At 37.3% G+C, this 15065-nt stretch overlaps 1 protein-coding gene across 4 annotated transcripts in view; it reads left to right on the forward strand.

Moving 5' to 3' along the window:
* LOC127474395 (dystrophin-like) overlaps positions 1–15065 on the forward strand; it is a 589003-nt gene that overhangs the window by 230056 nt on the left and 343882 nt on the right. For all 4 annotated transcript variants that reach the window (XM_051795060.1, XM_051795058.1, XM_051795057.1 and 1 more), the window contains exon 7: positions 10751–10852. In XM_051795060.1, the coding sequence (XP_051651020.1) occupies positions 10751–10852 (102 nt within the window). The remainder of the gene's footprint in view (positions 1–10750; positions 10853–15065) is intronic.

Raw genomic sequence — 15065 nt, forward strand, 5'->3', positions numbered from 1 at the left:
AGCCTTAAGGATGGATTGCAAATACTCTGTCCCAGCATCTCAGGAAAGGAAAGATTTTTGAAAGGTGATCCAGTATTTGATGTGTGGTAGTATTTTTCTAGGAAATAATGGATAATAAATCAGGATGTGATTTCATTGTTGAAAGCAAAAGCTTTTTACAAGTTGCTTAGAAGTTAATGATGTTGTACGTCAGCTTTGTGTTTTAGCTTCCTCCTTGTACTCTTAATAACAGCCCAGGTCTGAGTCCCTGGGAAAAGTGTGGTTAACGTAAGCAAGAGAATTAATATAGGAACAAGCTTACAGAAATGATAGGGCAATTTACTAAGGCTCTAGTGAAGTCAATAAGAAAACTCTATAGCTTACTGCAGTGTAGATAGGTTGTCTGAGATAGGAAATTTCCTTTCCTATTCACAAAATACAGCTTCCTAACATTCTCATCAGCTATTTCATACGCTCTTTTCTTAACAGAAAACCTCCTTTCTCTTCCAAACACAGTTCTTGAATGGTCTTAGACATTATTCTTCTTGATAATAGCATATTATTTATGTAAGTCGCTTTTATTTTGTAAGATTATATATTTTGCTCTACTGATTACATGCAATTTAAAATACTAGAATGTGAAGAAGAGCCAATACAAATGGCCACTTATAGCTGCATAAGTGGCCTTTGTCTTAATTTCCTTTGAATTGATTGCTAAGTAATAAATATTAGAGGCAGGGAGTGTATATTTTCTCAGTTTTTTTGACATTGGAAACTATATGAATTTTTGGTACCTGATGGATATTTGAATAAGTTTGATATTATTTTGGCTGATATTTGAGTAAAAATTGGTTTATTTTTAATTGCTGTTTGAAGTAAAAATAAAAATGTATACCTAAAGGGATCTTAGTTCTTTCTCACACTAAAGTTAGTGATAATATGGAAATCACTCAATCCTGTTGCAGATACTGTGTTAAACTTCCAAGTAAATGTAGCTCTGATATTGGATATAGTGCTGTAAAGCTTTACTCTGTGAGATACTCTTGTAAAGGGAGTCAATTTGCTACACAAAAATGTTGCTGTTCAAGTTGCTTGGCGGGGCAGGTAGGAGTTCTTTCTAAACTATTGTGGGTTAATGATGGGAAGTATCTCAGCCCCACACAGCTTCTTGCAAACTACCTGTCCCTCCTGCCCCCCACCTTCCCAGTGGGATGGGTGAGAGAATCAGAAGGTCAAAAGTGAGGAAACTGGTGGGTTGAGATAAAGTTTAACAGGTAAAACAAACCTGCCCATGCAACCAAAGCAAAACAAGGAATTAATTCATCAGGTCCCATGAGTAGGCAGGTGTTCAGCCACTCCCAGGAAAGCTGGGCTTGTGCACAAGTAACGGTTACTTGGAAAGCCAAATTCACTCCAAATGTACCCCCTTCATCCTTCCCCACAGTTTTGTTGCCGAGCATTAGAGAACAGTCTGGGATAGCCCTTTGGCAGGCTGGGGTCAGCTGTCCCCACTGTGTCTCCTCCTAGTTTCTTGTGCACACTCAGCCTGTTTGCTGTCAGGGCACCATAAAAAACAGAGAAGGCCTTGATGGTGTGTAGGTGCTGCTCAGCAACAGGTGAAAGATCCCTGTGTTATCAACACTGTTTTCGTCATAAATGCAAAACATAGTGCCATCCAGGCTGCTGGGAAAAAAAATAAGTTCATCCCCAACACATCCACGTAAACCTGTGCTGTCTGTGGCTGTTGTTTAACACTGGGCACTACGGAATAGCATTTACTTACTAGTTCTTTTCGTTCCTTACTTTGCAATTAGAATTTTCTTCTTTCAGGCTGAAATTAGTGGTTGAGATTCTAAAAAGATCAGCTTCTGATAATGTACTTGTTTATGGAAACTTAAAAAAAAAAAAAAGTGCCACCACTCAGAGTGTGGATGTAACTTATCCATTTGCATTTGCAAATCAGGCAGTTGAAAACGAGGAAACTACATTTTTTCCTAACTATAAGAATGTAAATTCTATTTACTGAAATCTACCCCTGCTTCTGCTGTTGGAGCAATGTACTGCAGCAGTCTTTGCCATTTCTTCCAGTGAAATATGTCACTGTAACTGTTCAAAGACAAATGGGAGAAATATATCCTCATGAATATTCTTTTTAAATTATGTATTAAAGATTAATACCAGAAGATGGGGATATCTAAAAACATATTACAATCAATAAACCAATGTTAGAACAGTAATAGATTTTGAGTTTTATTTCTTTTCTAATTTTCTTTTGTAGCCAGAAACTCCTGTGAAAATGATTCCTTATTTACTAAACTTGAAAAGAGAATGAAAATTTGCATATAAGCCCTGACCAAAGAGAGAGAATAATAAGCAGTCAAGAATTAGTTGGTAAAATGATTAGATATGTCACTGCTTCCCTCACATGTTAAATGATTTTTAAATCAGTTTATCGAACAAAACTGTCATTATTTGTGCAATGTGAGAGAAGAAACTCTGATTTCTCTATCCTGTTTACAAGAAGAAATAAACAATTTTCATTACTCAATATTTTTATAATTATCATCAAATTTCACTTGCCAGTCAAGATGCTCATGGTGTACTCCATATCTACTACTGGATCAACCTAAGTGACTTTTCTTCCTCTGAAGCTGTTATCCTGGAGCAGCTAAAAGCACACAATACTAAGAGCTAGTAAAATTATTGGGACTTCTCTTATTTTCTTGCAAGAATTTCTCATTATTTTTTCCTGCCAAATTTTCTTCTTCTATGTCAGTTCTCCTGGGTTTGTTATTATCGCTTTTATATTATGCACTGGAAATAAGAGTGGATTTTCAGTCTTGGTGGAAAAGGAGCAGCTGTTTCATCCTGTGTCCTGTCCAGTCTTAAAAAAAAATATTCTGAATCATATCCAATCTCAAAGAATTCTTCTTACTGTGCCTTTTTGCAGTCCAACTGGATGATTAACTGTGCTTTATCGGCATATGACCACCATAGCCAAATTCTTTTCATATACCATATCTGCAGGTCATGTCTTTACAGCTAATAATTTCATCTATCTTCAGTACCTCCAGGAAATTTCCTTTTCAGGACAGACAGCTGCAATGGATAGATAGTGATTTCTATGTGTGGGGAAAAAATTACTATATTTCATCTCCTCTAGAAGTACAGAAGAAGCTCACAAATTTCTGATAGCCAGCAGGAAAACATGCTTTGGAAAAAAAAATCCTTTCACTCTGCAAAGTGGTAGGGTTTGCTGTTTCAGGCACTTTGCATGGCTTAAATTTTGGAATCTTCTCAATTCCATTTCTTTCTGGAGGATTTCCTTTTTCTTTCTTTCCTTCCCTTTTCCTGTACCAGGAATAAGAGATACTGCAGGGAACAGGATGAAAAACACACCAAGTCTTAAAAAATATTGCATCTGCATATTTTACAAACTGCACCAAGGCTGCACTTGTAGGTTTACAAAGTAGTTAAGAACTCTAAAATTGAAAAGTTGCACTTTTAGAAGGAAGAAGTCCTTTGTGTAGTGTTCTTTTCTATATTAGAATTGTTTTTCCTCTTAAGTATTTCAAAAATTGTTCACATAGGTCAAGAGCTATAGTTGTATCAATTTTCCGACTCTCATTAAAATCAAATGTCTCTTGTTTCTATACTCGACTTTAAAAAGCTGAATGAATCTCACAGTATTCTTTTCCCCATTAAAATAGCTTCTAGTGCTGTCTTGGGATCAAATTTTATTCTCACACATTTAAAAGATTAGTCATTTAATGTAATATGGGAAAGAATGGTTATTTTATTTACTCATTAAAATGGCATTTTAGAGGCAGGTGCATAAAATCGTTTGTCCACTAGTTACAGAATATTTTTAGTGGTAAAGCATCTTTACACTGAGCTTCTATGTAGGCCACTAATGAAGTGGTCTTTAAATTGAATTACTTCAGGGGGTTGTTTGTAGTTTTTTCATAAACCCATAAGACAGGAAGGTGAATTTAAATTCTGTAATTTAGATGTTCACAGAGAGTGTTTTACTTCTCTGTAGAGATAAGCAAAATATTCAGAAAGTTATCAAACCTTTTCATCTGTTATGTAAAAAAGAACAGAGCTAAAAGCTTGTCATGCCTTGAATTTTATCAAAATTGATTAAAGTCTTTATTCAGGAAGTTTAAATAGTGGCACATTAAATAGAAGTTAAAAATGGCAACTGCATTTCTTCCCCGGTGGATTAGGTTCCACCTCAGTATGGCCACAGAACTGTTAATAGCATATCTTGGATGCATTCTAATAATATTGTATAAATATCTAAAGTGACTACTGAGAATGCCATTGACTGTGCTATCTGACCTACCATCAAGATCTGATGCTCACTGTGGTGTAGCTGAACTTTGATGTATTTTAATTAAATCTCCCCTGACTATTCTTTGTGGCGGTTTAGCTTGTTAGTCTGCTCCATGAATGGGAATGTGCAGAGCTGAGTCAAAGGAAAAAATGAGGTCACTTTTTTAGAACCAGAATTCTTGAAAATAGGAATATATTCATGTTTTCTATCTACTGTCCTTTTTTTGCTTGTAAGGAAAAAATGAGGCTCTCCGGACCTCACCATTTATTTATAGTTTTTTTGTTAATGTGTGGGAATAGTAACTTGAAAGACAGGCATGAATGTTGACTCTCTTCTGAGGGAACTGAGGGCCCTATGTGCAAACCAGATCCATCCCACAGGGAAGTCTCTGCCTCCCTGGGGCCCAGATAAGAGATATTACTAAGAGACTCCTTGGACTGATTTGATCCTCTGATTATTACCCATTGCTGGTTGTCCAAGGCAGCAGTGATGAGAAATCCTAGGCCAATCAAAAAGGACTTCAGGGCACTGGGATGACTAGTAGAAGGGACAGGAGCACAGGTGGCTTTCCTCAATCCCTTTGGTAGCGGGGAAGAACACTAAAAGGAACAGGAAAACCCACCTGTTCCAACACACAGCTTAAGGACTGGTGTCAGTGAGGGAATTTTGGCCTTTTTGGTCATGGGGCAGCTAATGTGGCACCAGGCCTGTTGGAGATAGATGGTATTCACTTGTCTAAAAGGGGGGAAAGAATTCTACCCCGTGAGTTGGCAGGGCTGATTGAGAGAGCTTTAAATTAGGCTTGCTAGAGATGAATCTGAGGGCAGCAGGCCAGTGTTGGGGGTGAAATTGTTAGCCCACCTGAAGTGCATCTACACCAATGCACGCAGCAGGGGTATCAAACAGGAGGAGTGGAAGCCGTTGTGCGGCTGGAAAGCTATGATGTAGTTGCCATCACAGAAATGTGATGGGATGTCTCACATGACTGGAGTGCTGCAATGGAGGGCTAAAAGCCCTTCAGAAGGGACAGATGAGGAAGGAGAGGCAGTGGATGGCTCTGTATATTAGGGTGTTTTGACTGTATGGAGCTCAAGGGCAGTGTTGATAAGGTTGAGTTCTATGGGTAAGAAGTGCTGGTGGGAGACGTGGTGGTTGGAGGCTGTCTTGGGTTCAGCGACCATGAAATGATGGAATTTTCAATTCCGGTTAAGTAAGGAAGGGAGTCAAAAAAACTTCTACCTTGGAATTCCAGAAGGTGGACTTCGGCCTGTTCAGAATACTGGCTCAAAGAGTGCCCTGAGAAACGGTTCTTACTGACAAAGGGGTCCGAGAAGGTTGGAACCACCTTAAGAAGGAATTCTTAAAGGCACAGAAGCAGGCTGTCCCTATGTGCCGAAAGAAGAATCATAGGGGAAGATGACCTGCCTGACTGAGCAGGGAACTTTTGCTGGAACTCATGATAAAATGGAGAGTTTATGACCTTTGGGAGAAGGGGTAGGCAACTCAGGAAGAGTACAAGGGTGTTGTTAGGTCATGTAGACAGGAAATTAGTAAGGTGAAAGCTCAGCTGGGACTCTACCTGGCCACTGCTGTGAAAGATAGTATAAAGTGTTTTTATAAATACATAAAAAATAACTTTAATCTTGATTTGATGCCTTGCTAAAAAGAGGTCACGACTTTAAAACAACTCACAGTATTAATTTCAAAGTTTTTTTTTTAATTTTCTTTGAATATTGTAATTAAGATTCCATTTTTGCATTGTATTTCACCACAAAGACACAGGTTTAATCACCCTGAGCTTCTCCTACAGTCCCTGCAGAATATGTCTAATGAATGTAATCTCACTAGAAAATTGATCCCAAAAGTTTTACTGGCATTACTAAAAGGTGAATCAATGCTTTTGATTCTTAATATAGACCAATATACGGTCAGAAATGCTGCAGATACATTTATAGACAGTTGACTGGGCCTCCTAATATATGTGCAGCATATGTCAAACAGCCTGTCTGTGTCTGCTAGGATAGTCACCATCTTTTGAAATAACATATGCCAAGCCATCAAACTTTATCTTCCATTGGCATACACACCAGAGGTTTAGTCAATATATTGGTTTCAGCTAAGGAGTATGAATTTTCTAAGTTCTGAGCTATATCAACAGACTTTCATAGTCCAGATGGGGCTGTAGACAAGTCCTTGCCACTTTTTCAGCCTGTGACTTTGTTCAGCAGGTTGAATTGACATGTTGTTGGAAATGCAGAAGCCAATGTGGCTTATTCAGCAGCAGGCTTTTATCAGTTCAGATGCACCACTTTAACAGCACTGAAAATTCATAGATGTTGCGTCATGGAAAAAAGGTAGCCTCTGATTCTTGTTTATACATGTTTGAGAAACAGCAGTTTCCAATGATGATGTATTTTAATTTGCCATATGTGTGAAAGTTAATTAGCATATTCGTCATCCAGCCCAGAAGTAGCATTGAGATTGCTTTCCCAGGCAGTTCATAAACTGTACAATTCCAGTAGAGTCGCCTCTGTCTCCCAGAGACAGTTCTACATCCTCCCAGAGCAAGCAAAGTGAGTGTGGCCAAGGGTTTGAATCAGGACTTTTAAAAAGATATGAGTTTGGTATTCTCTGAAAACTGATGGTCATGGGTGTTGACAATTCCTATTAGCTTTAGTAGTAGCCTGGCCTGTGTGATTAAGATCAGACATCAGGCTCTGCTCTGGGAGTGTGTCCTTCTCTTGGATCCTGCACAGCCTAGATGATGACTGCAGAGAGATAACAGAGAGTTGTGAGTGAACCATTGGAGGCCATGATGTAAGTCATTACCATTATCTTCTCTGTGGGAACTGAGTGATGGAGCAGAATCCTGAAAGCTCTCTCTTGCCCATTGACCCACATTAATAGGGTGTCACTTAGCAAATGGATTTGAAACTGCTGGAAACTTTCTCACTGGGCAGAATTCATCAAGGGGCTATCCCATCAGGCAGAGAACTGAGAGCTGCCTCAGAGTTGTTAGTACAACAATTTCATGTCAGATGTGCATTTATTTAAAACGATTCTGTGGTGGTTTTAACTAATACTGGGATCCATACGTGACAATCAGAAAAATTAGTTGCTGGTCTAAAAAATATGATCTGTTAATTCTGGCAATGCCCAAATGAATGCCAAGATACTGAGAACCTCTTTTTCCCCTGGACTCTTATCGCTATTCTTTTTTTCAAATATATCTCATATGAAGCATCATGATAAATTGGATAGACTTGCACAGTGCATTTTGGTTTAGGTCAAGGCCAGTGAATTTGAAAGATCAGACTACGCAAGATTAGTTCATGTAGCTCCAGAAAATTGTAGAGCAGAAGGAACTGGTGATTTAACAACTAAATACACTACATTTCTGTTACCTGGCTATGGAAATTTATTCCTTTATTCTGTTCATAAAGAACAAATACCTTTTGAATCTATAAAAAATACCTCTTAAAATGTTTATATAATATGTAAAAATTGAATATCTCAGTTTTAATATGTTATGTATACTAGTATTAGCATAAAATAATGACAATTCTTAAAATCATGACAATAATGATGACAAGGATCATTCAATGTTTTCTACTTTTCTGCACAATGGGGAGTCACATGGTACCATCAGCTATTCATTTTGCTATTTTTCTTTTTCTCTTAATTTTAAAAGAGAAATTAGCCTATTTATATGTGTGCATGTGGTAAATAATGATTCACATTTCAACATAGAAGGTAGAGGACAAATAAATACCAAGCAGCCAAATTGTGTTACAGCTACAAGTCTTGAGTAGTAACCCCTTTAGTGAATAGTCCTTTTGATTAGTCTGGAGTGCCTTTCCTAGCTGAGTTCTTCTGGGTTTGAATTTTCAATTCCTTGTGGTGGAACCTGACCATTAATTGTTGTTATTACAAATCCAGCCTGTTCAAATACATGGCAAAGCTTTAGTGACCCTCCTAAAAGAGCTTTTCCTCAAGTCTAGAAAATGTGAATGGGAAGTGATGATGATGTCCTGGGGGGGAAGCTTACAATAAGTGCTCAGGTTCACCCTTGTAGGGTGAAAAAGGCCCCACCCTTGCAGCAGCTGCTGGGGCCCTGCAGGGCTGATGGCTCCCTGTGGGCTGGGGCCATTGCAGGGCTCCCCTTAAGGAGCCTTCAGGGTAGGGCTCAGCAGCCAAGGCAGATCCCACTCCCCAGCCAGGAGCAGGGCAGCCAGGGGTACCCATGGGATCACTGGAGCTGCCTGCTGCAGCATCCTTGAGCTGATGGCCCTGGGGGTGACACAGGGTCCTGGGCTATGGGCAGGTGGAGGGAGCCCTGGACAGGAGCTGGGCAGGGGCAGGGAGGACTGGGGCTGCTCTCAGGAGCTGGGACTATGTTAGGCACACTCCTAAAGTGCACCTTCCACAATGGTTACAGCCTAAAACAAAACCATTTTGTGTGCTCCTAGACCAGTCCATGGTGGAAACCAAAGCCCAGTGAGTGGGGAGAGATGCACTTCACAGGCACGTTCATGCCATGGGTTAAACCAGTAATGTAGGCACACCCATAGTGTTGTAATGTACTTTTCCTGCTACAGATTTTGTTATGATACTTGATGATCTTATAAAATGAGTGTGTGAGACGCGTAGAATAACAAAACAGAAAACATTGGCCTAATACTACAGATGGCTTAGTTTAAAAACAAACAAAGAAAAAACAACAACCAAATAAATATTAAGATGCCTATCTTTCATCAAGATAGCCAGAAAATTACCTCTTCATTAACACTCCTTGATTATTATTTTTTCTTTATATGCCGAGAAGTAGAAGGCTAACCTAGTATGGAAACAGAAACAAAATACTTTAATGAAAAGTTGATCAACAGGTTAATAAACTCCCACCCCTTTGTCCCCCAATATCCCAGTTTTACTGTGCATTGCTTTTCAGCGCTCATTCTCTATGAATCCCAAATGTTATATTTCATTAATATTGAAATGCATAATAAAACACGATTAAATTTAAACATATTTCAAATATCAATGCAAGATATTAGACAAGCTTTAATTCAGTTCATTTGCTGTTGCTAAATAGTATTTGAAAAGAAAATTGAAAGATGATATGGAATTTATCAACTCTATTTTTACTGATTAGCCATAAGGTTTTGCAAATAACATTTCAGGCAGCAACACAGACAAAAATTTATATGTTGAGCTGAAACATATGAGCAAAATGGCCCCTTTTTGAGACTTAAACTGATGTAGATTTCAACAAGTTTATTGCAGTAAAAAGAACAACAGATTTCCACCAATAAAATGATGTGTTGACTCAGATAGTGACATACCTGACACACAATCTTGTCTGCTGCCACATTAACAATAACTGAGATTGTGGGCAGAAAATTAAGTTGGAGAGTCAATGGACAGTCAGCAATATTGTTTAGGACACGGTAAGAAAACTATAAAGTAGGTAGGTGAAGAGTGAAGAAAGGAAAACAAAAAAATCACAACTAATAATTTTGATAAATCAATTTATTTTTTTTTTACTTATGTTACTAGAAAAATGAAATAAACTGAATCTTGAAAGTCTGGGGGTAGTTTATCTTTTCTTTTGCAATTATTGGTGGGTTTGGGGTTTGGTTGGTTGGTTGGCTGGTTTTTTGTGAGGTTTTTTTTTTCCTTTTAATTATCTACATGTAGTGCTTCACCCATTATTCATTTGCTCAGTGCCTGATGAAGAGGAAGCCTCTGTATGTTAGGAAGGGTTACTTGGAGTCTCCTTATTTTAGGACATGGATTACACCTTTCCAGATTAAAAAATTATTAGAGAATAAGCTGTTGTTAATGCAGGAGGGTGTTGTTGCTAATGGTAGGTGCCTTCTCGTACCTTCAGGAACTGTGACTACTATTGTGCTTTTTTTTTTAATTCATTACTGTAAGTCTTTTACTACATAAGTACTAGTTTACTACTGATAAGAGTAATTTTCTTTTAACATTTTTAATCTTTGTAAATTCAGTATCATTGTCACATCTCTTTATGCGGTTATAATGCCACATACTGTATGAACAAAATGTTGACTAGTGCACTATTTATCTGCTGGTAATGTAAAACAGACAAAAGGACAGAGCTGCTTAAATGAGATTTCTCATACCTGTCTTTCCTACTATGAATTTGTGTTAGCTTTTTACTCATTTTATTGAAACCTTCAGGACGAAGTGACCTACCATTGTTTATTTTGCTAGCATTACTCTTTTCCATCCCTCTTTGTTTTTGTTTTCTTTGGTGATCTTCTTTGTCCTTAGCTACTCCACATACCAATTCTGAGCAGAAACTTGTCCACTGGTGTTTTACAGCGTGCCATGGAGCCTTAGGACTATTCAGTCTTACTGTTTATGCTGTGGTTAATCTAGACTGCATGTGTTTTTATTTTTCAGGAAACTGAAGCAGCAGTGCAGGCTAAACAGCCGAATGTGGAAGAGGTTTTGTCTAAAGGGTGTCATTTATATAAGGAAAAACCAGCTACTCATCCAGTAAAGGTAATGAAGCAACCTATAGCAATATCCATTACTGTGTAATGGGTTATGCTTCCCCCGTTGTACACTTGTCCTTGATGTGCTCTGTTTAAAATCAATGAAAGAACCTGGCAAATGGCATTTATTCTGTTCTGTGATGCCATAGCCAGGAAAAATGTAATGTTCCCAGTTGGATTTTTTTGTGTGTGTATTGTGATGGGAATATTGTTTTTGACATTAGGGTTGTTCTACTCATTCAAGAGTAATTCACTATGAAAGCAAATGTAATTTTTGGTGCGTAATTAATGGCAACATAGAGCATGCTTTTAAACTCCTTTATTTTGAATTGTGGCTTCAGAAATTTTGTCAAATAAAAGAAAAAATGAACAAATTTTCTAGAAAAGGTAAGAGTCAAGACATAAATAAGATCCTTTGCTTTAATTCTTTTCATTTTGAAGGAAAGAACACATAGCAACATAGAACTTTCCCACTTGATTTCTTTTCCAAAATTTATCTGGAATGACTGACTTGATTCTGTTTTTGAGCATAGCACACATTGTTAGGAAGGCTATGCCTCCCAACACTTCTCTTTTAGAAAAATGTATTGTAGAATCCTTTTCCTCAACATAGGAGTTAGTTACAAGAGGATATTTTACACTCTGTTTCCTCAAGACTACATGGACCTTCACTGAGACCAGAGTGTCATTTTCTATTCATTGTCATTGGAATCTTGAAGCAGAAAGTCGTCAGCAAACGTCTGATGTCATCACCTCCCATATCTGGTTCTGCTACTTTTGGAGCAGGAACCTAAACTAGTAAGGTCACTACCATGCCAACCAGACCTTGATCAGGTTTCTGGTTTTATAACTTCTAATGAAGTATCTGTGAACATGACAATGAAGAGTTCCCAGAAACTGTAATAGCGGCTTGTTGATTACACTGAGTATCTACTGCAATTGCTTCTGACTAGGCAGAGGTAGCAAACTTTGTCATTAAAGCTTTTCCAAACATACAGTACTCAAAAACCTCAATTTACAGAAAAAGGGTTTCTTCACAAAGTTAGGATGTTATAAGTGACCTCTGCAGTGAATTTCTTGGTTTTTTTCCATCTCTGTTTAGTCACTATACTTGGAGTAGTATTTTCCTACTTTTACAAAACTTCCTCTGAGCTACTTATCCCACCAGCAGATCTCCATTCACAGGAACACATGAATAAACTTATATCCACTTTAGAAATTATTACATGTTTAAGAATGATTTGGTTCCTCTTCTTCTTTCTTAACAGAAATCTGTAAAAATTATTTTCCCCTTTGGTATCTGTGCATTTTCAATGATCAGGTCTCCTAAACAGGGGTAAAATGCTAGATGACTTGAGGATGACTTGAGGGGGCAGAAGCAAAGCTTTTAGCTCTGTATTGTGTGTTTTCCTTAGCAAGATTGCAAAGTTAAGAACTCAAAATTTTTAAAAATCCTTGAATTAAATCTGCTCTGGTGCCCTTGGCTGAGGCTGAACCCTGCTTATTCAGAGCAGGATATGGACAACACTCCCAGCACAAGCAGCAATTCAATACTTAGACTTATAGTCTTTGTTCAGTGTGTGGCACAGAAAAAAAAAAGATAAAATTACATGGCCTTTTTAACAGCGTTAATGACTTGCACAGTGTTGCTTAACAACTTTGTAGATTATTTAGTTCTCTGAGGCAGATTTCTCTTAGCTGCTTTTTTTCCTCCCGTATTTCCTTAATTTACCACAAATCTTCTCATTCTTTTCAATAAATGAGGTAGAGGTCCTATTGACCTGTTCTCACCGCAAGCCTTTCCTGTGCTCAAAAGCAGTATGTGCCAGAAAATTAAAGATATCAGTACAATTATGGGCATTTTATCTGAAATAATGTTCATAGTTAATGTTATTTTTGCATTTCCTAATGTTTAGCTGCTTATCTTTGCAACCTTTATAATATATTCTCATTATAGTATTATGAATGTAAATGAAATCCCATGGATTTATATTGACACAATCTTATCTCATAGTTATGCCACTGAAATAAGTGTATTTTCACACCTTCACTGAGCATACTAAAATAGATTTTGCAACGTAAGTCTGTAAAAACATTTTTGTTGGCAAATGAAATCCTAGTAGATGCTGATTCAAGAGGCAAGAATGGGATGAGATGAGTGATCCTTTAAGCACTAGCACTTTAATAATCAGACCTATTCACTTTTACAAAATGGATTTCATGCTTTTGAAATGCATTTCTGTGAAGCTTTTGAAGGTGAGGGAAAGAGAGGTTACTGCTGGTGTCAGTGGCAATAGAAAGAATGTAAGCCCCAATCTCATGATTAACTGCACTTATTCAGGAAAGGATTTGTGGCAGTGGAAGAGCTGTGGTTCCCTTGCCACAGCACTGAGTTTGTTTTTTCCTCTCATTGGTAATAAGTAGTGAGGAGCTCATTTTCATTTTCCTCAGTCTTAGGTTTAGAAGACTGCATCATTTCTTTCTCCAAATATTCATATCTATATTTAGTGCTGTCAGTGAGAGTAGTTCATGTATGAATGTTAACCTCACTTAAATTGCACCAGTGCTGACATTTAAAGAAATTCTGTAACATTTGGCCTCAATGAAACGTATTTAATGCTCATGCTTGTCACCAGAGCTCTAGAGTTGCAATTACAGCAAAATTGTTATGTTCAAAGAAGTTAACATTTTAATGCATGCATGCTAATTTATGCAAGATTCAAGATCAAACTATAATTTTGATAGAAGAGTTTAGAACTGACTACTCTCTTCTTAGTGGTGTAGATGTTGCCTCAGACAACTCTCTCTGATGTCTGTGGTGGGCGTGTTTTATATTTTGTCATTGCTGGAAAGAAAGGTCTGGCTCATATACCTGTGAATGATGAGGCAGCTACTTCTAATGAAGATCAGTATTATAAATATTACATCCACATCTTCCTGAGTTACTGTGAATGTATTGTAAAATAAACTAGACTTTGGTAGTGTAATCTCTCCAGCTTTTGCTTTTAAAACACTCTGTGCAACTATTGAATAATAGATATTGGAGCAATACTTCACATTTTAGCTATGGAAGTAGGTTCTTGGGCTACAGCAGCAGGGAAATAAAAAAAAGACAAAAACTTTAAAATCTGCCATAAGTGTTTCCAAAGTGTCTATTTCTGTGTGACTGTAATTCATACAGATATAAAACATACCTATGATTTTGAATTGTCATACAAGTTATGTTTATCCCACGTGCCCAATTGTTTGTTCTGCCTAGTCCTCATAGTCTATTATCAAGGAGAATCTTTGATATACATGACTTTTTATTTTTTTAGTAGAGTTTTTAAACTGCTTTTAAAGATAAAAAGTTGGTATATTCCCTAATGCAGAATTGTATCCTTTCTCTCCTGCCCTATCAAAAAGCATTTACACAAATAGCTGTCCAGAATTTATACTAGATAATATTCTGACCTCCATTGCTGGTAGATAGAAAAGAACTTTAAAGGTTGAGAGTTCTTATGGCAAAGCTTAAGGTAAATTCTAGAAACACTGCCTTGACATATCAGAACATAAAATTGTGTCATAGAATCTGTGTGTGTATGTGTACACACGTCAATTTAATGAACTTTGTTCTCTATCCCTCTCCTATTGAACCCTGACATCTTAGACTCTAGGTAATTAAAATACTTTTCTTAATAGGCATCCTGTTTCCATCACAGCTGGATTGTGATTTATACTATATATCTAGTTGTGGATTGAATCCATAGAATACTAAAAGCATTCCTGAGTGGCATTGGTACTCTGTGCTGCTTTTTGTAGCAGACAATCAGGGAGAAGCTTAAAAAGGAAATGCAGTCTTCATTTTAAGAGTTTAGAGATGTCAGCACAGAATTAACAATGTTTCATCCTTCTTTACAGTCCTTAAAGCTAGGGAAAAAGAGAGGTAGAAAGAACATTTTCAAACTTAAATGCCTCTCAGGGTTATCTGAGGACTGATGTTATTCACAGTCTAGACTTTCATGCAGGTTTTGTTTAAAGGGAACAGTTTAGACATCACTGATCAGGACTGTATGCCCACACACTGAAGTTTATGACTCCCTGAAGACTCCTAAAACTTTCTTTATTCTTTTTTCCCTTTTTTTTTTTAAATAGGTGGAAGAATGAATTCTGTATTTGATGTAACAGATTGCAGAGGTTATATTGACAAGCTTTTTGAAATACATAATTCACGTCTCTAT

The sequence above is a fragment of the Manacus candei genome, unplaced genomic scaffold, assembly GCF_025592945.1.
Source record: "Manacus candei isolate 608988 ecotype Guabito, Panama unplaced genomic scaffold, ASM2559294v1 h1tg000041l, whole genome shotgun sequence".
Lineage (NCBI taxonomy): Eukaryota > Metazoa > Chordata > Aves > Passeriformes > Pipridae > Manacus > Manacus candei.